The sequence below is a fragment of the Ictalurus punctatus genome, chromosome 7 (assembly GCF_001660625.3).
Source record: "Ictalurus punctatus breed USDA103 chromosome 7, Coco_2.0, whole genome shotgun sequence".
In the NCBI taxonomy this organism is placed as follows: Eukaryota; Metazoa; Chordata; class Actinopteri; order Siluriformes; family Ictaluridae; genus Ictalurus; species Ictalurus punctatus.
Window position 1 is genome coordinate 31,679,273 of NC_030422.2, and position 22,688 is coordinate 31,701,960.

Genomic DNA, 22,688 nt, shown 5'->3' on the forward strand with positions numbered 1-22,688 from the left:
TTGGGAGCCCTCTCTCCCTTTGCTAGTGGAGAATGGCTGTTTTATATCCTCCCGTCGGCTGCTAGATGATGGAGGGCAGCCACGCTGATCATCAGCTGCCAGCCGTGTGTGTGTCAGCGGCCCCGCCTCGCAGTTATGCACCCTCCGGCTGTCCAAAACATTGGTGGTGCTGAAATGGAGCTGTCTCTTCAGCACCACAGTGGCAGTCGCTGGAGGAGCGCTCTTTCCCTTTTGTGCGCCAGCCTCCGGCCTGTCACCACACCTGCGGTCATTTAGTTTCCTCGTCTCAGGACTCAGACTCTGTGGTCACAATCAAAAGGTCAAAGCAGCGAACATTCACTTTGAGGCGAGTTAAGATTTGGATGATGACATCGGCACCGCAGTTCGCAACTTGATTGGACGATAATTTAACACGTTTTCCTGACTCTTCTGTACTTTTTTTCCTTTTAAAAAACACATTTATTGGATAATTTAACACAAAATGAAATAGTAATAACACAAAGATCAGTAGGATATTAACCAAACCTTTCTGAGAGTGCAGGACATAATTCCCGGAGGGTATAATTCCTGCATATATATTTTTTTCTTCATAGAATTCCTGGAAATGAGCTGAAAATCCTGTAGGATATCTGCATAATATTCCTGCATGATTCCTGTAGGGTTTTTTTGTAAGGGACTAGTTGGAGGTGACAGGAAGGCTACAGGAAATAACTCAGTATGTGGAGGCCAGTGATTGAAAAGTAAAACTAAAATGCCTTTGACTCCCTCTAGTGGTAACTGCGGTATAATGTTAATCCTGACCTTATCTACACTGTAATAGATTTAAACAGAACTGATTAAAATATATCTCATCACCGTTCAGTCTGCTCATGTACAGTGAGAACAGTCTGTACACACCTGTGTTTTGGTAGAGTCAAAGTAGCAGTCGATCATTTTGTGTAAAAAGAAACACATTTTTATTAAAGGTGTGTACACTTTCTCTCACATTCAGCTTCACACCTCCTCCCCTTCACTGCTGAACTCATATCACTGAACTAGAAGTTACAACAGCAACTCGGCTCTGTTCTCAGGCCTCTAACACTGTCACTGCCCTGTGTGTGTACGCAAAGCTAATTTTCTTTCTTTCATATTGTCTGCTGTGGTTTTAAAGACTTTAAATAAGTACATAATCAGTAATGGTGATTAAAACATGCATCAGTTTGGTATTATTGTGCATTAGATTTAACTTGCTGTACTGAGATGTTTCCCTGAACAGACCATAATAGAAACAAAAATGGAATGTAGATTATAAGGCATTCTCTCAGTAAGTCTCGTTAACACTAACATGGTTTTGTTAAACCTTTCTGTGCACAGGAAACACCACCAGAGTCTCACCACAGCAGCTAAAGACATTTCAGTTAGTCACAACCCTGACTTCCATTGGTGAAAGTACAAACACCATCCAGTCATTTTCTTTTAGCAGATCAAATGATCATGAGAGGTTGTCACTAAACTTGCTCTACTTGTATTCTTACCTGTTGAACTATCATAGTTACTGAGAGTAGTGACACATCAAACTAAACCCTTCTCATAACAGATATGTTAAAAACAGTAGTCGATCATTTTGTGTAAAAAGAAACACATTTTTATTAAAGGTGTGTACACTCTCACTGTGAGTAACATTTATTTAGAAGCGGTTCCGCTCCCCCTTTTCTCTCCTCTGATGGTACAGTCCTGTCCACCTGAAGCCAGGACCATGAAGGAGAAATGTGAGAGTTTCCTAAGAAATTTCCTAAAAAATCCCTGTAATATTTTATCAAACCTGAAATATATCAGTCGATTTGTTGTATAATAGATTTAAATATTTAGAGCACTGCAGTGTTTACTAATAACGTCATTTGTTTACTTTTCTTGCCGTGCAGTCTAATGTAGTTATCTTCCACCTGCACTGTGATGTTAATGGTTCAGTATTAGCTTGTGTTAGAGACTTTAGCAGTGTTGCTAATGCAGTGAATCATTAGCAAATAATAGTCATGGATCATCACATTCAACTTTTAATCTTTTAAAATGACTTCTAACTTGATAACCAGAGACTTTTCCCATTATAGAGTTAAAAATGCAGTGTGCTGTGTAGATGATATTTAACCAGGGACGTAGGAGCGATGAAATGATAGGGAAGGGAGGGGCATGCTCCCCCCAAAATACTTTAAAAAAAAATAAAATAAAGCACTTAAATACTCATTTCTAATGACTTTTCATAACTTTTTATTCTAATGACCAATCGCATTGATTTACGACGTTACGACTCAATCGTGTATATCTTGTTTGGTGAGTTTCACTTTCACTGCTGTACAAACTCTCAGGTTTTTGCTATTGGTTGTCCACCACATCAATCATCATCAGTTCTCGTTACGTCATCACGCGAAGAACCAATCCGAGCACGAGTACACCCTAAATAAACCCGGAAGCGAAGAAGAAAATAAAAGGTAAATAAGGTAATAATTATCGCGCGTTTGTTTATCCAGTTAATGTTCGTTCTGTTAATAGACTTGCACAGACTAGCAATTCGAGAATCATTCCTTAAGTGTGTTCAGAGTTAGAGCAACCTTTGTTTAGTCTGTACAGTCGATCAAAACCAGCAAACCATCAGCATGGGCTGAAATAGCTACGATATCCTACCTCAAATACAAAGTGGCGAATCTTTCATCTGTATGTTCATGTGCTCAAGAGAGTCTGAATGCTGTGTCGTAACCGCCTTCACCTCAGGACTCGAGTTTTTTTCCACTGATGGTCACGGAATATTCGCGTCATCTCCTAATGAATCCATTCCACTTTCATTGTGTAAGAGAAGACACCTCTCTGAAAATGTATACAAGGTTTTGCTTATGAGAAATCCTCGGAGACAGGCAGGCAATGAGAAATAACATTTGAGATTAGGAACAAGTGGGGGGACAAAACCTAGATTTTGAAGTGTGGTAGAGACATGTCCTCCCCATGTATAATGTCTCCTACACCCATGTATTTAACACAGTTTTATTAAACATCAAGTGATTTAATGAACTTAAAATTTGACCTTTTGTGATGTGAGAAGAAAATTAATGTATTCTTTATATTAAATGTTAATGCTAATTTTATTTACATTATTATTTCCAGGTAGGTACAATGACTTTCTGCACATGTCGTCATATCCGGTAATGAACAGTAGTGTTCCTGTTGTCACTTTGAACATTGTTTAGGTACTGAAGTACATGAGTGACTGTGAATCTGAACTGTATATTAATGGTATATTCCAGCTTAAAATAAGCATTTTATGTACATTATTATTTATTTAGTTAGCTAGCTAGTGTGTTTAAGTTGCATTTGATAATGAACACAATATCGATAAACTAATTACCTAGTCTTGGTAACAATCGGGTCATGTTCAGGGCTCTATGGTCACATTATAATATGTTAATGTTTATATAAGTTTTCTCACTTATCTTTAGAAGAAACAGCTATGTAATTGGGATCTGTAGCAGGAGCAGGTCTCGGGTAACACAACCCCTGGTTCTAGTTGCACATGGGCATATTCAGTTATTAGTGATGATTATCTCCTCTTATACTACTGTCCTGTGTACAACTTTATACCCCACCACCCACTCTGATGAAGACACAGAGAGAAAGTTTACTCCCAGAGCATCACAGAGATAATAACAGTAACTTACTCAGTGTCCAAATATTTATGGACATGGCTTTTTCTTTTTTTGCCAAACCTAATACGAACACTGTAACTGTCAGTATGATGCTGTTACTGAATTCTTTTTTGTGACTGCTGACATGATAAATGTTTGTGCAGTGGAGCAGGAGCGGAGTTGGAGGTGGAGCATGTCAAGCTTTAGTTGAGCCCAGAGTAAGTTTTCTCACTGAATATCACTTCTGTTTCCTTCCTAACACAAGCTAATGACATCTAACAACCTGAGTTTTAGAATCTCATACACAAATGATATGTAACTGTTACGATACGGTTCAGTGTGAACCCAACAGCAGAGTGAAAACTCCTGCTTGATTATAAATACATGGCCAAGCAGGGTTTATATATTGGTGAAATAAAGGTTTAGGGTGTGATTGGGGCACTTTCTCTAGTCCTTTCTTTCCTCTGCTTTTCTTTTCAGTTAATTTTCTATTTCTTTTTAGTTCTTATCTTCCTTTTTCATGTTACTTTTTAAACTTTACCTCAGATAAAGGCCTGGCCTGCTATCTCATGCAAGTCACCCCTCTACAAAGCTTTATCAAAGGCTGTCCTTAAGTAACCTGCCTGGCAGGTGCAGGCAATCCAGGTTAATCAGCCTGGAGAATTCTGGGTAACTGAGTTTTCCTGAATGGCAGCGCTCACTGTACACTGCTACTGCCCTCTGCTGGCTGCTGGAGGTGTAGCGTGGCATCTTACAGTAACAAAAGGGAATAAATGTTTATTTATACAGTAAAATATGCATAAAACTATTTTCCTGCTACAGTTGTCCCCTGGAAGAAGTGTGTGATGTTCCTCACTGCAGAAATCTACCAAAAATTATCCCCAATTGTGTAGACTGTGTTAGTGCTCATATACAATATTGATTTAGATACGAGCTTCATTTACACACCTGTAATCCTGACTGTTTAATCCCTCTGCAGGACTGGGAAGAAATGCACTCATGAGGAAGTTATCTAGCAGGATTTAACAGTGAAACCGTGTTTTTCACTTTATAAGTAGCTTTTGATTGTCAATCACTGCCACTGCTGTAATGTTAATATCCTGTGTTGTGTTTTGGACATTTTCAGTGTTATGTTAGTCCTGTACATCAGTGTACCAGTGTGTAGACACGCAGAAAGAGTAATATCACTTCTGTTTGATTCCTCATTTACTCCTGAACTTTACTGCACTGACATCCTCTACTTACACTGAATAATACTGCAGGATCCAGTTTCTGCTTTTAAGATAACACTTTATTAATCCCATGTGTTAAATTACAATCTTACAGCAGGAGACAAGAGACAGTATAAGACAATGAAAAGTACATCATTGTATAAAAATACAAAATGGTAAAAATGCTGATATTGACAAAGGCACAAGAGTTTTCTCAGAGTATTATTTGTACTTCATACGATACATTATTGCTACCAGGTTAAATAATTCAGTGAACTGATAATGATGCATTTATTGAATTGATCAAATCATTTCATCCACAAATCTCCTCACACAACTACAATTAAAGTTCACACAGCTGAAAAGTCGAACAAATCTAACAACAGTGTGTAACTGAGATTGTAAATCTACTCCTCGTAATCCAACTAGAGCTAATCTCACAAAGAAATAGAAGAAAACACAGCAGTACAAATACAGTAGTGGTAGAACTAATACTGAGAAGACACAAAACACAATATTAGTTCCCACCATGTTTCAGATAACAGTCGATGACCTTGTTTTTATATCGCACCCATACAAAGCTTAACTTACTTTAACTCCAGTAACACTGGGCTTTTCACCAACCGCTCTGACTGTAGTCAGCTTACAGAAAATACAACCTACACTGGAAAACATTACACTGCACATTTTCATTCTGAAATAACGCAATTTAAACCATATACACTCTCTGCATCAACATTTCCCCTTGATTAATATTTTTATAAGAGTCTTTGTTCATTTTTTACTCTGCATTGCATTAGCAGCATGTAAGCGTTATTGGAGATACACACATGGTAACGTTCACCTCATGAGGAGGTTTGCAGGCATTAGCTAAACAAATCCAGCCAGAACAATGAAGGTGTCTATAAGATGCTGAGCAAATAACAGCATGGCATTAAAATGACAAATCAGTATTATTTTAAAATCCCACAAAGCATTAAAGAACAAGAAATGATGAAATTATTTGACAGTAAATGCATCCTCTTTTTACAGATGAACTTTGCTCACTCCTCTATGACCGCATTCTCAATCCTCTCTTCATCAGTGTGAGCTGTTAAAGACATTTAAAAAGTCATTTGTTTCATTTCAAAGTTTATTCCAGGTGTTTATGGCAGAAAATCAACCGAGCTGCATTTGATATCGTCCTAAACACAGTTTAAAGGGTGTTTGTTTTAATGCTTATGAAGGACAGTGAAGTGACACGTGACAGAGCTTCAGGAAAAGATGTGTTAGAAAATAAACATCATTCATTCAGTCATCTTCAGTAACTGCAAAATGTAGGTCAGAGATTCTTTATCAATTATTACAAACACTTTATTAGTGTCCTATTGCTCTATTAAATGCTACCTCTTCCTTTTAAAACCTTGTGTATTATTATTGTCATTATCTAATGCCTGCATGAATAATTATATCCATCATATATTATATTAGATACAATATATTTGTTATGTAAGTTACGATATGTTTTAAATATAAATAGTGTGACAAGATGTGTATTTTCTAAAAGTTTGGAGTTATTTGTAATTTTTTAGATGCTTTGTCACACTGATTGAAGCGTCTGTCACGTGTAAATTCACCCTCAGACCTCAGCAGAAACAGAAATGCTGTGTTTTATATCATATCATACTCACATTTAAATCTTACTGTAAGTGCATTTTAGAAAACATTTTAAAGCACTTATTTTTAAACTGCTTCTATTGAGTCAAATGATTTCTACTTTTCTTTAAGTGAAAATATTTTTCAGGCAATAATTAAAGTTAGTTTGTTCATTATGTGAAACGTACTGAAAGAGTTCTTACCTCGAGCTCTGTAACATTTGACCAGCAGAATGATGGTCACCAGCAGATACGGAGAGGCCGTCACTACACTACTGATCAGCATGAGCACTGAGAATGGAGCTTCTACACCTGATAGACCCGACGCTGAATAAAATAATCATTATAATAACACTTTATTCATGATGAACTGTTTGTATGTTTTACTCAAACTGCAGTAGAAATAAATCCATTTACACTAGTACACACAGACACACAACAGCATGTGAACACACTGCATATTTTACACAGAATTACATAAACTAAGCACTATAGGTTACATTATGTAAAGATACTGAGTTCAACACATTCAGTCACAGTTGTATTTAAATGAATATTGAAATGATTTCTCACCTCTGACTGAGACCCAGCTTTTCAGTGACTCTCCTCTCTCTGGGTGTTTACAGTGGTAGAAACCTTCATCTGACTTTGAGACAGTTCGGATGATCATCTCTCCTGTAGTCTGTGTCTGGAGATATGATCCATCATTATAGAAATCAGCTCGGAGGTTTGAGGACTTTGGGTATCGATATAAACAGCGTAGAGTCAGAGGATGTCCCTCAGTCACAGGATGGACAGGACTCTCCAGGATCACATCACCATCTAGAACACAGAAAATCACATTTACAATACAAATAAATGCTCTCTAATTAAAATGTATATAATTTAAACCCAGTGGAATGTCTGCACAGTCTGAATTATGGACAAATTGGAACTGTATCAGGTATCATCATGCTAGTTGCCTGATGTAGTGCCTAGGTAAAAAAAAAAAAAAGCACTCTGATACCAACATCGTAGGTGTTACTACGTGCTATTCTTATGTGACATAAGCCTCGTGTATGTTGTCATACTAAAGAACAGATGACAGAAAACGAAAGTGATATGGAAGTATTTCATGATTTATGATCAAAGTAAAGCAGATGGCAAACTGGGCTCTGTGAAAATATCAAGAGGAGAAACTACAGCATCTTCCTACAACATGAGTAACCTGAGAAAACACATTATGCTGTTTAAACATTATGTTTAATAGAGAGTGTGAGGGTGGCCCACCTGAGTGTACAGAGCGATATTCGTGAACATGAACATTAAAATGAACTCAAGGTGCCATTAATTGTGCACACATGTATTTGTGAGAGTGGAGCAGTGAAGAGAGTGTGCAGAGAAACTATCACACACGACAGCACTGAGCACTGAGCCATGTGCACTTCCTTTCCCCTCGCTCCCCACCGTCTACACTTTGCTTGTAAGTGAAGCTGAAAGTCACAGCACTTTGCACTCATTTTAATGACCAAGTTCACTGATACAACTCAGGTTCCACCTTCACTCTCTATTAAAGACACTGTTTAAATACCATAGCATATTAAACATCATCTAAGCACAATGAGTTATCTGTACACAGCAGCAATCGACATAAACAGAGAGAAATTAAATGTTCTATGACATCCCTGATTGATTAATACTCAGTAAGTTACTCATGTCATTATCATGATCAGTGTGGGTATCGGTAAGCATGTACTTCTCCTCAGTCTGGAAAATAATGTCTGTGTCTTGTTGAACAGTTCTCCCAGTTGGAAATTCAGAGTTCTGAATATTCTGTAATGAAACATTTCCCTTTAACAATAAACACACTACATGAAGACTCACCATGCACTGTGATGTTGACAGGATTACTGTTTTCTCCAGATTCAGACTCACACCAGTAAACTCCAGTGTAGGATGTGGAGAGGAAGCTGATTTCACATGTAGATCCTGTAACTGATCCCCACCGTGAACAATCTAACACTCTCTCACTGTGCGTGTATCGTCTCACTCTCCATCCAGTAGAGTTAATCTGGTCCTCACAGCTCAGTGAGAGAGAGTCATCAGTAAAGTGTTGAGTTCTGCTGGGATTGATGATCAGAGAGACTGGAGGAGATTCACCTTAAACACAGAAGAGAGTCATGTAAATAAGAATAGGTGTAATATGCAATATAATGAGAATACAAGTGCATGTGCATTCAGAATTATGTTTATCAATCTGGAATCAAAGCCACAGTCCATAGCATGGGTCATAACACAGACAGGTTTAACACACGATAAGGTATAATTATAAATGCTGCAAAAAGGCAAACGTCAAAACCGAGAAATAAAATGAAAACTGGGACTAGGAACACAGGAAAGTCCTTCAGCTGCTGCAAAGGAACAAAAATCAGCAAAGACACAGAACAACACAGAGGGAATAAATACAGAACGAGTTTGAGGTGAAACTAGGAATAGGTGCACATGATCAGGGCATCACATCAACATCACATGACCACCAGACATCACCATCATCTCAGTATTAGCCTAGCTCTAGCACACCACCTCCAGGTCTCTTCCTCACTGTAGATTACATTAGGCCAGCACATGCATTTGCACAATGTAAAGTTCAGAGCCATGTTTAATTTGTGATTGCCATTGCTGTGTTTAGACCCTTTGCTTTTGATTACTCTTTTGGATTTTCCCTCTGCTCTCTTATATTGTACTTTACTGTGTTTGACCCTTGCCTGTTTTACAGCTCTGCTATTTGTATTGTGTTCACTAACAGTGTAACGTAATGACATCATCTGTATCTGCAACTGTGTAGTTCTCCTAATAGCCATATCTGTGTTTGTATTCATGTTTAAATCTGAAGCAGGCATGGTCTTGTCTTTCTGGCAAGCTTTCTGAAAACAAACAAACAAACAAATAAACAAACAAACAACCCCAGAATATTGTGCTTCTTATTAACATGTTCTTTGTATATTCAGTCACATCTCTTTGACCTGTTCTAGCTTTCTGGCTTTTATAATAAAATCCTCCTGCCCATAGATCCTCAATCCTTAATCATCTCCTTAGTCCTCTTTGTTTCCAGGAAAATAAACCAATGACTAGATGAGGGACGGAGACAGCACACAAACACAGCACATGGCTTTTTTCACCAATGTCACAAAGAGGAAAATTCTACCAGCACTCAGCATGCTTTAACTTCCTTATACATATTAATAAATTAATGTTGCATGAATCTCTTCTTACATTCACACACTCACACCTTTACTATTTAACCTAAACCCACTGTTATTTTCCTCACCAGTGATCCATAGTGGCTGTGGATTGCTGTACTGTGTGTGTAAGGCTGGTTCTCTTCTCTCTCCTCTGCACATATAAACTCCTGTGTGATTAAGAGCAGCAGGACTGAGAGTGTATTTGCCTCCAGATCCTCTGCTGCTGTCTGAGAGGAGCTCCACATACATGATATAGCCATGATTATGTTTTATTTGAGTTAAGCCGTCTCTGTAGGGAACAGCTGTGTACCAGCTGAATGTCCAGTCTGTAGAGGAGTCTGTAACCTTACAGCTTAGAGTCACTGAGTCTCCTTCAGTCAGCCAGCTCTGTGGAGATACACTCAGTACTGCCCCTGGTCTCTCTGTTACACAGGAAATACAACACATTTTATCTACATTTATTTAATACACAGTAAGAAGCTTTTCATGAATGTCTAATTGTACATTTTCATTTGTCCCCAAAACCCCTCACACACTCACCTGATACAGTCAGTGTAACAGCATCACTGAAGTGTGAGGAGCGTGAGCCTTGTCTCTCTGCTCCTTTACAGGTGTATTTACCTGTATGGGTCACTTCAACACCACTGATTGTGTACACCTGTTCACTACTGACAGGCCTGCGTGAATCATCTTTATACCAGCTGTACTGCCAGCTAGACACTCTTTCATCCTGTACGTCACATCTCAGAGTGACGGCGTCTCCACTGAACACCAGTTTATCAGGATCTATGGATGCTACTGGTTTAGGTCTTGCTGTAGAAACATAACGGAGCATCTAAACGTCTTGATGAATTTGTCGTCATGGGTGTATAATGATGATATCGGGATAGTGGAATAGTGAATGCAACAGTTTGCTTTTAACAACTCTATTAGCTAATTTAAAGTTAAGTATATATTTTTCTAATAAACTTTGACATCTGTTAATATTAACTGTTAAATCTTTGTTTTTAAAGTAAACACCACATTTAGATCCAGTTAAACTGTATTGTACAGTGTAGGCTCTAGTTTTCATAGGACTGATTATTATCAATGCACTTAAATAATAATAATAATAATAATAATAATAATAATAATAATAATAATAATAATAATAATAATAACAACAAATCAATCAATCAATCAATCAATCAATCAAATAATTAAACACCCACAGCACAATACGTGATGACCTTGATGTAATGTTTTGTGTGACAGAAGCACGTTTACAGTTTTACACAGCCCTGTTTAACTACAAAAGTCGAACTGTGTAGTAAGTAAAATGTTAACTATTGATAAAACACTAATAATGTGCAGTTAGATGAGTGCAAATATACATCTAAATTACATAGTCATAGTTTCTAGTCATGTTTATTAAAAAAAAGAAAATTCACACAGAAACCCAGTCTTCATTAGTGAAACAGTTTCAGTATGACTCACACCCTCAATAATTTGTACAGATTTTCAAAGATTAACTGAAATTAAAAATTATTTTCATAATTAAGATTACAGCATGGGGCAGGATTTGTGTACTATTTTATATTTTAAATTGCAGTAAATTTGTGCTTATCCCTTAAGACTTTACAACAGTTTGTGTAGTTCAGGTGTTTAGTTACACACATGTAACCATGTTATAATTATTTACAAGATATTTCCATATATAGTATTTGTCACTACTTATTATTCTATTTAATATAGTATGTTGTGTTTAGACTGTAAGGAAGTGAAGATAATTTCTTACATTTCTCACACATTGGAGTTTCTGGTTTCAGACATACTGTATTCTGTGTGTTTTTCCTTCTTTTAATAAAGTTTAAGTAAGTAATAAAGCACTCAGTCTCACACTGTTATATAAAAATACTGAGTGATGTAAAAATGTAGCTTGTCATGCTACAGGAAAACTGGAAATCATAAACTCCTCTGTCCTGAAGACTTTCCCATGTTGGAAATCGTAAATTTAGAGCTTTATCTCTTTATTTTTCTTAGTTTTTTGCATTAGATCTCACCAGCCACAAATGACAAATACTTTTAAAACATTTGTATTTAAAGATCATTTGAACATTCTAGAATAACAAGGAATTACAATAATTAAGAAATGTATTTTCTTACACCTTCTAACAAATCTGTGCTGAAAAGGGAAAAAATCATGACATACCTCTCACTGTAATCTTGACAGGATCACTGAACTGTGTGTAGTAATAGTAGTAGTAGTAGTACCCACTCTCTTGGTTTCTCCTGCATGCGCGACACTTGTACTCTGTTTCTCCTGCATTATCGACTGTCATTTTAAGTGTGTTTGCTTCTTCACTGGTCAGAAGCTGTAGCTGCGGATTATTTTTATACCACTGAATCTCCCATCCAGTCGACTGCAGCTCACAGGTCAGAGTGATGTTGTCTCCAGTGTAGACGGAGCTCTGAGGATTCACTCTCACAGTCGGTTTGGGTTTTTCTGTTGGTATGAAATGATGAAGGAGTCAGAACTGCTTTTCTCTTTACAACATAAGCAGTAGATTCACTGTGCTTTAACATATGCTCTGTGTCCAAAACAAACATTTAGATTTAACATTTGATACAAGATGTTCCAACTGTAACAGCCAGCTCTGTGGAGATACACTCAGTACTGCCCTTGCTCTCTCTGTTACACAGGAAATACAAAACCTTTTTCTCTCCATAGATTTATTTAATTCACTGTAAGAACTTCATCATGAATGTCTAATTGCACATTTTCATGTGTCCCCATAAATCCCTCACACACTCACTCAGTATAACTATAATTAACTATAATTTCTTACAGAAACACTTTATTTTACAGCCCTGTTTAACTACAAAAGACCAACTAAGGAGTGAGTAATAGTTACAAACACTAACTATGGATAAAATATGAATACTGTGTAGTTAGATGAGTGTTACTATATCTCTAAATTACATAGTCACGTTTACTATTTATAAATACACATTTTCCCACAGAAACCCAGTCTTCATTAGTGAAACAGTTTCAGTATGACTCACACACAATTTGTTCACATTTTCAAAGATTAACTGAAATGAAAAATTATTTTCATAATTAAGATTACAGCATGGGGCAGAATTTGTGTATTATTTTATGTTTTTAATTACTGTAAATTTGTGCTTATCCCTTAAGACTTTACAACAGTTTGTGTAGTTCAGGTGTTTAATACACACGTCACCATGTTATAATTATTTACAAGATATTTCCATATATAGTATTCGTAACTAATTATTCTATTTAATATAGTATGTTGCATTTAGACTGTAAGGAAGTGAAGATTATTTCTTACATTTCTCACACACTGGAGATTTCTGGTTTCAGACCTACTGTGCACTAAAGCACTAAGTCCCATGAGGCCGTGGTTTGCAGTGATTTTAGGACAGCTAAAGGCTAGTTCACACTACACGACTTTCACCGTCAGCAGATCGCTCTGCTGTTCAGACTACATGACTTGTCATTGTGGTGTTCACACTACGTGATTGGTCGGGAACAGAGGGTCACACACTACAGGATCTGACAACGAATGTCACCTGACGACTCTATCTGGTGTCCAAACTACGTTTTGTCATGAAAACACACGCGAGAAGGGACACGGATATATGACATGAAAACCACTCGTGAAACAGGTGTTGTTTATTTGAAGATGGACGTAGACAGAAGCAAGAGGTGCGAGCTGTTTACGCGATGATTTGTTCTGAAGAAACCCCAAAAAGGATAAGACAAAGAAAGTGGGTGAAGAATGGATTAGCACTCGCAGGTTTCTCTTCCACACTGTGACCTCACCCCATGCCTTGCTCTCTCATTGTCTGTAGGTCCTCACCATAATCACTGCCAGTTACGACAGTTTTCACCCCACAGGATGTGGAGTCACCCGACAGCTCCAGATATTTACCATGCCAAATATATGTCTGGCGTCGGTGATGCATCGGCGATGTTTCTTCGAGCCTCTTTGATGTGTCGTAGGTCACACATTTCAATCGACTGCCGATTGCTTGCCGATTTGTATCCGATCAAAAGGTTTTTCTCTGCACCATGCAAATCAGGATTTAGCTGTTCTAAAATCACTGTAAGCCATGGCCTCGTGGGACTTACTGCTTTTAGAAAATGGTTACTACATATACCTGACAAGGTTTCATAACATAATCAAACAGCAACACAAAATACAATAATTAACTGATAACAAATAATCATTCTTCTGCCTAGAAATGTAGTTCTTCAGCACCATTTAGCAGAATGGTTGCCAAGCAACACACAACAGCAACACACTGTAATTAAACCCTTTATACTCAGTTATACTCCAGTCCAGTGGAAGTGAAGAAGGAAGTGAAGATACTTTCTTACATTTCTCACACATTGGAGTTTCTGGTTTCAGACGTACTGTATTCTGTGTGTTTTTCCTTCTATTAACAAAGTTTAAGTAAGTAATAAAACACTCAGTCTCACACTGTTATAGAAAAATACTGAGTGATGTGGAAGTGTTATGAAGCCGAGTTACTGTTTCCACCCTGAAGTACTGATTATTTTCCTATAACAGCATGTCCTCGTGTGTTTTATTCCTTTTAAACCACAGCAATTTGACAATGATTTTTTAAATTATTATTAATGATTGACACATTGTACTTTTCATACATTTCTAGTTACATTTATTGTTGTGGAATGTCTGTAAACAAGTTAGTTCCTGTTCTCACTTACATTATAGCAGCTATAAACAGTTCCCTCACCAGCCCTCTCTTTTTTCTCTCACACTTTTAATTAATAAAGAACAAACACACAGCCTGTCATGTTACAGGGAAACTGCAAATCATAAACTCCTCTGTCCTGAAGACTTTCCCATGTTGGAAAATGTAAAGTTACAGCTTGAACTGTTTTTTTTTCTTAGTTAAATAACATGTTTTTAATGTTTTGCATTTGCACCAGCCACAAATGACAAATACTTTTAAAACATATGTATTTCAAGATTATTTTGAACATTCTGGAATAACAAGGAATTACACTTATTAAGCAATATTTCTCTCTCATCCCTTCTAACAGACCTGTGGAGAAAAAGGGAAAAATCATGACATACCTCTCACTGTAATCCTGACAGGATCACTGAACTCTGTGTAGTAGTAGTAGTAGTTTCTCTTGCGTGCGCGACACTTGTACTCTGTTGTTCCTTCATTATTGTCTGTCACTTTGAGTGTGTATGTTTGTTCAGTGGTCCAAGGCTGTAACAGCTGTTTATTTTTATACCATTGAATCTCCCATCCAGTCGACTGCAGCTCACAGGTCAGAGTGATGGTGTCTCCAGTGTAGACGGAGCTCTGAGGATTCACTCTCAAAGTCAGTTTGGGTTTTTCTGTTGGTATGAAATGATGAAGGAGTCAGAACTGCTTTTCTCTTTACAACATAAGCAGTAGATTCACTGTGCTTTAACATGTGCTTTGTGTCCAAAACAAACATTTAGATTTAACATTTGATACAAGACGTTTTCGTACGTGTTCTTACCCGGCTGGTATTCAGTATATTTTCCATTTAACTAAAACCATGATTATACTGAAGTGTTAAACACTGTATTTACTGATTTTGGATTGAAATTTGATGGATCCTGCACAAATCCTGCAGCACCATCTTAAAAATTGGTAACTTCCTACAGTAAGGTCATGACAGAGGACTTTTTCCCAAAAAAATATCTACAGGCCTTCTGTATCTAAACATAATGATCTAGCTGAGAAACATTAATGATCATTTTCAATTCAGTCCATCTGTCACAAATGGCAAGTAGAGACAGATGTAAGTGCAGTTAAAGGCGCTTCATTTAAAGGACAGGCAGACAAATCCAGATCATGAATGAAAATCAGCGAACAGAACACAGGCACAGGTCAGGCGATCATGTACTCCAAATGGTTCAAGAACTGCTTTAATTTTACTTTAGGTATGCCTTGGCTAGGCGGTTTAGGCTAATTTTACATGAGCTTTACGTTATGAGAATTGACAGAAAAAACTCACTAACAAGATGCTTAAGGGTTTGATTATATTTACAGATATCCCCTGTATCACACAACACAAGAACTAGAAAATTACAGCCAAAAGCAGCACAGTGTGGTGTTCTTTTCCTGCTGCGGAGGCTAGTAGCTAATTCTTTTAAGTGCTCAAGTGCAACCATTTCACATCATCGACTCAGAGTGCAGTGCGCATGTCTCGTAATGGCGGCCTCCGTAGATTAAAATATGTATTAAATATTAAGGACTTTTAAAGTAATGAACATATTTCATGTGCTTCTAACAAAGTATTATAGTAAGAGAGGGCAATCACTGCGTCTTAAGGCCTACAAGTCTTCATAGTCAGGATTCCTTTTAACAAACACAGCAGTAAATTCAGTCACTATGTCAAAAGACATTTAAAACCTCTCTAGATAAGTGTGCTTTTTGGATAGTGTGACGAGGAGGAGGGAGGGGCCAGGCTGCAAGGACGCACGCCTTGCACTGAGTTGTCTAATCAGTGGGAGAGAGCGATAAAGGAGCTGCTGGAAGCACCAGAGAGGGAGAGAGACGCACGTGCACTTTGTGTTTGAGTTCAGTTTTTTGTGTTTTATGTTATGTTTGAGTTTTGTTTATTATTAAACTTCATGTTTACGTTCAGCCGGTTCCCGCCTCCTCCTCGCCCGTCTGTGAAGTTTGTTACAGACAGTTACATAGAAACAGACAGAAGTCTAATCAGTTCAGTTTGTAATCAGATAGTGTCTGTCAGAATGTCTGTGATGCTCCTGCTCCATCACATCATCATAAAACAGAGAGGAGTGCTCGCACATTTTGTACAGACAAAGTTATAAAATATTTAAATACCTCAATACAAAGACATTAATAACTAGAACCATAGTGAAGAGAACAGAAGTGAATCAGGGATTATTTCCCCAGGTATTATTGTTAGTGTCAAGTGATGTTAAAGCATTTAATCAGAGTAAAACTATTCAGGGGCGTCTCTAGACCCCTTTTACTGGGGCACGAGAAACATCTTCCTGATAAATCCCTGTCTGATGAGGTAGATTACAGTAGATATGTGTGAAAATAGACTTTCCTGTTTACTGAACATAATCGTGTACATCATTTAAATATTTTAAAACACTGGTTCTCCACAGGGGAGAGATCGGAAGGGTGCACAAATTGTTTTCAAGAACAAAAACACAGACAGGGCATCATTTCTGTACTCTGCATTTTACTGCTTTTCAAATAGAATGTACATAAATCAACACATTTGACTGTGACAATCAATTGTGCACAGATTTCTCAGCCCCAAAACAAATAAAATATACACACAATATAAAGGATAAAATATATATAAATCACCTTCAGCATGGGCCACTGGTATAAGTGAAATCAGCACTAAAAAGGGAACAGAAACAGAACATGATGTAAAAATGGAAAATATTCAGTGTATTAATGAAAACAGCACATTTTAGACACCGAACCCACAAGATTAAATCTTATTCAGGAAATCTAAACTACCCTCTGTAAGAAATACATTCTAAGCTCTTTTAATAATAAATAAACAAAATCTACAATAATTTAAATGTCACTATTCTGCTCATTAAAGTGTTTTCCCTTTATTTAACTTTATTGAAGTGTTAATAACTTAGCTCTGGGACACAAAACCAACAGACTGCATACTAACATTCTGCACATGTACTAATCACACAATAAACTCAGCACTCAGGACATTCAGACTGCAGATGAACAACTTTATACCCCACCACTCACTCTAATGAAGACACAAAGAGAACATTTACTCACAGAGCATCACAGCGAGTGGACTGAACTCCATCCTGTCTCTCTAACGACTGACTGACTGACAGAGCAGTGGTGTGTGGTAAAGTCTCTACACTTCCTGTGTTCTTACAGTCAGATCACACTACAAGGAAAAAAAAGATAGAAGTGTATATAATATCATTAACTTCTCTTTTAGTACATACAGACTTTGTATCTGATCTTCTTTCCTCTTTCTCTCCAACACACTCAAAAGTGGACAGTCACAGTTTAAGGGTCATACTGATCTCATCTTGGAGATTATAAAAATATTCTCTTAGACATCCAAAAATTAACCCTAACCCTAGTTTAATATTTTACAAATTGAACAGCAGCAAAACAAAAACAAACAAACAAGTAAAATGAACAGTTCTGAATTCTCTGAATTGACAGGTTGGTAAAGATTGCATTAAATCCTGTGGGAAAAGAGATTTTACAAACTCTCTCCAGTATAAAGACACTCCATGAAGCACTCAATCTTTTCTATGGGTGTTGGAAACTCTCTATTCCCTCAGATATGTATACGTATGTTTAGGTTATAGTTTAATTTTTGTCTCATGAACTTTTCTAGACCTGTCTGTTGTGTACGTGCCAGTTAAAATGTCATCATGGGATCTTCCTATTTTCTGTTAAGCGAGCAGATACCATATGTGTTCAGAAACCTGTACATTCTTGTATTGCCTAAGATGTTTTCACGTACGTGGCCAGACAGTTCAACTGCCATTTTATTTCCACACCTATGCCTATGCACGGCTATTTGTATATAAATCTCTGTGAAATCTGCAATAGACTATGGAAGTCTCTTTGACCTACTCTTTGTGTCAGTGTGGTTCAATCAGACTCTCTCCAGCGCCGTATACACTCTGAGGCAAACCACATCCGCGCGGTAGCATTGAGAAGAGAAACACTCTACTCTTAACACAGAAAGGCTGAAGGCTGACGGAGGAAAGAGGGATAATGGAAGCTGTTATTTGCTTAATCCCTACAATAGGCTTCCTCTAAAAACAAATGAAACAAATTACTGACCCATTTTAAAACATATAAAAATAAAAATCTCAAAGGATGTGTCAGAAAAGAAATGCTTCTTTAGGAAAGTTACAGACAGTCCCTAATAAATTTTAGTAAAATTTTACAGACTGGGAGAGGAAAAGAGGATTAAGAAGTGGATAATACCTGTACATCAGAAATAAGAAATATTTGTTTCCTCATACAAAGGCCTAGAGAAAGGAAAAATTCCTTGCTTTTTTCTTCTGCATGGTTCTTGAGATGGAAATTTTGCTGAATCCTGTTAATCCTGGTTAATGTCATATCACAGCAAACCAGTGACTCCATTTCCCAGAATGCACCAACAACTACAAACATGGCCGAAGAGGACTACACTTCCCAATGTAACACACAGACACATCACCTTCTCATAAGGACTAATCACACACACCTGTTCCTGATCACAATCAACATCACACCACACTATAATAGAGACTGTTCAAACACTTAGTCTTTGAGAAGTATACGCTCAGTTGCCTTGTCTCTGTCGTTACCAAACCTTCTATTATGTCTGTTTATTCTGGTGTTTTGACTTTGCTCACTTTTATGACTTCGTCTCGTTGCCCTGCCCTGTTTGTGCTGTTTGCCTGATCACCTGACCTCTGCATGTTCATGATTATTGTCTTCTGCCTTATCCTTTGGACTTCTTGTTGTTTCATTAAAATGCCATACCTGCACTTGCTTCTGTCCTGCTCCTACATTACGTGAAAGAATGCTTCAGCGATAACATGGAAACAGCAGGAAAGCGAAGGTGACATCATGCCGAGGTAATAAAGAACACCCTACCAAGACTCAATTCTATCAAGCTACCTCATTGGGTTGCCACGGACCCCCCAGAGCCTTATGATGGATTTTTCGGCTACCCTGAGTATTTTCTGTTTGACTGCCAATTACATTTTTTGAGCCTGGCGCACCTCAAGTCTGACCAGAAGCGGTGGCTGGGGTTCATAATGTCCCGGCTTGTTGGCCAAGCCCGCCAGTGGGCAGAGCGTCTGGCCCATACCAAATCCAAGGGTCTTTACAATGTAACTCAGTTTGTGGGACTATTGATAAAGGAGTTTGGGAGTCCAGAGTACACCCCAACCTGCATGAGTTTTTTGTGAGGCCAGTCGCATGAATGAACCTGTGATGCCATTCAGCTGTATCGGCCAATAAAGGCTATTTTTCCCGCTATGGGCCATTGGCTGATAGTTTAAAAATATCCAATGATCACTGCTAAAATTTTACACCGGACGCTGCAGCAGTGAAGCGGGAGATTTTGCGTCGAGTAATTTTTTTTTTTACGCGGTGAATTAAAGTGCCATTACACAGTTGAAACATTTAAATGAAGACACACACACACACACACACACGCACACACACACACACACACACACACACACACACACATACATACATATATACATTATATATGACACACATATACATTGCACAGACAAATATTTGTACAGTATTATTTATAAAATTTAAGCTCATAATATTAACTACCATGTTTTAAATGTATGTCCCCCAGACGATTGCTGACAAACACCTTAGCAAGTGGAGATATGGAGAAAGTATTGAAGCAGTCATTAATATCCACTCACCCGGGATGCTCAGACAGAATTCGGAAGAGTTTAGGTACCTCTTTGTTTTCTTCTTTTTTTTCATGTTTTGATTGAAACTGGGCTCTTTCAAAATGTGGCTCAGGTGGTAGAGCCGGCTGTACACTAATTGCAGGGTTGGCGAGAGTCATTAAAGGTGAAGTTTCAATCATAGAGAGAGAGAGAGAGGGAGTGAGGAGACATTCAGACCTAACCTAATATATTCTCTATATCTGATTGTATGGCAGGTATCTGTCATAATATTGCGACCCAGAATTCTGGACTTGAAGCGACTGACACAAACAAATACTACAAGGATGGATTTATCAATATGGTAGATAAATACAGCAGGAGGAATCTGATTAACCAAAACCAAACAGATCTCCTGATGAAGTGAGTGGAAGAGGAGAGATGTTTGGACACGTCTACATCTGAGTATAGAGAAATAAAAGATGTTATAAAATCTAAAGTTGAAACAGAAGAAACACAGCCAGCACAAGGCCAAATTTTTTCATATCAGTGTTAACATAAATGCTTGACTGTATGAAAGAAATAAACCTTAAGATAAATAAATCTATGTAAAACTTTACCTCTACAAGTACTGAAAATACAATACGTTAACTTATTGGTGTCCCTTCTGTGTCATATGCAATCATTACTACAGTAATTCGCTTGTTAATTTTTAATAGATGGAAATAACGTGATTTTAGCAGGAGAAACCCAGCGAGAACACATTTTAATCTTGTATTACAACTGAATTGTGACCTTTCAAACATGGCGGATGCACAGAGTGGCTGTGGGCTGTCTTCAGTATTATCTTAGATGCTATATTGTTAAAATCACATTTTCAGATAAGTACATAAAGTAAATAAATAAAGAGGGAGAGAGACATAAATGCATAAAGAGAGGATTCACAGAGAGTCATTCAGAAAGGAGTCATTTACAAAAGAGTGGGAGAGAGAGACACTCGTCAAGGAGCCATTTAGAGAGGAGTCAGAGAGAGAGAGCCATTCAGAAAGAGTTATTCAGAGAGGAGTCATTTAGAAAGGAGTCGGAGAGAGAGAGTCATTCAGAAAGTGTTATTTAGAGAGGAGTCATTTAGAAAGGCATTGTAGAGAGAGAGAGAGAGTCATTCAGAAAGAGTTATTCAGAGAGGAGTCATTTGAAAGGAGTCGGAAAGAGAGAGTCATTCAGAAAGAGTTATTCAGAGAGGAGTCATTTAGAAAGGAGTCGGAGAGAGAAGGTCATTCAGAAAGAGTTATTCAGATGGGAGTCATTTAGAAAGGAGTCGGAGAGAGAGAGTCATTCAGAAAGTGTTATTTAGAGAGGAGTCATTTAGAAAGGCATTGTAGAGAGAGAGAGAGAGTCATTCAGAAAGAGTTATTCAGAGAGGAGTCATTTAGAAAGGAGTCGGAAAGAGAGAGTCATTCAGAAAGAGTTATTCAGAGAGGAGTCAGTTAGAAAGGAGTCGGAGAGAGAAGGTCATTCAGAAAGAGTTATTCAGATGGGAGTCATTTAGAAAGGAGTGGGAGAGAGAGAGTCATTCAGAAAGTGTTATTTGGAGAGGAGTCATTTAGAAAGGCATTGTAGAGAGAGAGAGAGAGTCATTCAGAAAGAGTTATTCAGAGAGGAGTTATTTAGAAAGGAGTCGGAAAGAGAGAGTCATTCAGAAAGAGTTATTCAGAGAGGAGTCATTTAGAAAGGTGTTGTAGAGTGAGAGAGAATATCACAATTTAGTGCAAAATATTTGACAGTATTATTCTGCCTATAGCTCTTCATCTATGTGAAGTGTGGGGCTCACTCTGTCAGGATATGAGCCCCACTCCATAGAGTCCCTACATGCAGAATTCTGTCCAAACGTTCTGAGAGTGAAGAAAAGGACACCAACTAACGCATGCAGAGCTGAATTAGACAGATATCCCTGATTTCTAAATATTCAAAATCAAGCTCCTCTAATACACTTCAAAACAATGCCCTTAAAACCCAAGAACTAAGCCCTAAAACCGGTCCCCTCTGTCAACTGGCTCTGAAACTCACAAACCAACCAACATCTAACAATCAGTTTCAGACTAGCTTGACTAAACTAAACCAAATTAGAATAAACCAAATCATAAAATCTAATAAAAATGCATATCTGGACCACTGGGAAAGTAAAAAACAAAGTTATCGGACCCAGAGACAGATCCTTACAAACTCCAGGTGATCAGTGATCACGGCCTCACCATAGAGAAAGGCAGACACAAACAAACGTGGCTTCCAAAGGAAGAAAGACGGTGCTGCCACTATAAGGATGAGATAGAGGCCACTTTCTCCTTCACTGCAAAACTTTCTGTAACTCAAGAAAAATTCTCTAAGCTCTTACCGCAGTTTTACAACCTATCAGAAACAAACCAAATGCAGGTGCCACTGAGGGCGGAGTCACGCGCCTGCTGCCGGCAAATTCACCTCTGAGCTGCACATGCTCAGAAACCAGCTACTGCTCTGATCACTGGACAATCGTACACACTCATAATGCTTA

The 22,688-nt window shown here is 37.8% G+C and overlaps 1 protein-coding gene across 1 annotated transcript; it reads right to left on the reverse strand.

Annotated features, from left to right (window-relative positions):
- Positions 1–3,977: 3,977 nt before the first annotated feature.
- On the reverse strand, positions 3,978–15,096 carry LOC108261092 (leukocyte immunoglobulin-like receptor subfamily B member 2). The gene is made up of 8 exons (XM_053681861.1): positions 14,828–15,096; positions 11,908–12,201; positions 10,257–10,529; positions 9,788–10,138; positions 8,506–8,634; positions 7,069–7,317; positions 6,700–6,822; positions 3,978–5,951 (listed from the first exon to the last, which is right to left on the reverse strand). Exons 2-8 carry the CDS (start codon positions 12,035–12,037, stop codon positions 5,905–5,907), a joined length of 1,302 nt encoding a protein of 433 aa, XP_053537836.1. The 5' UTR covers positions 12,038–12,201; positions 14,828–15,096; the 3' UTR covers positions 3,978–5,904.
- Positions 15,097–22,688: the final 7,592 nt, after the last annotated feature.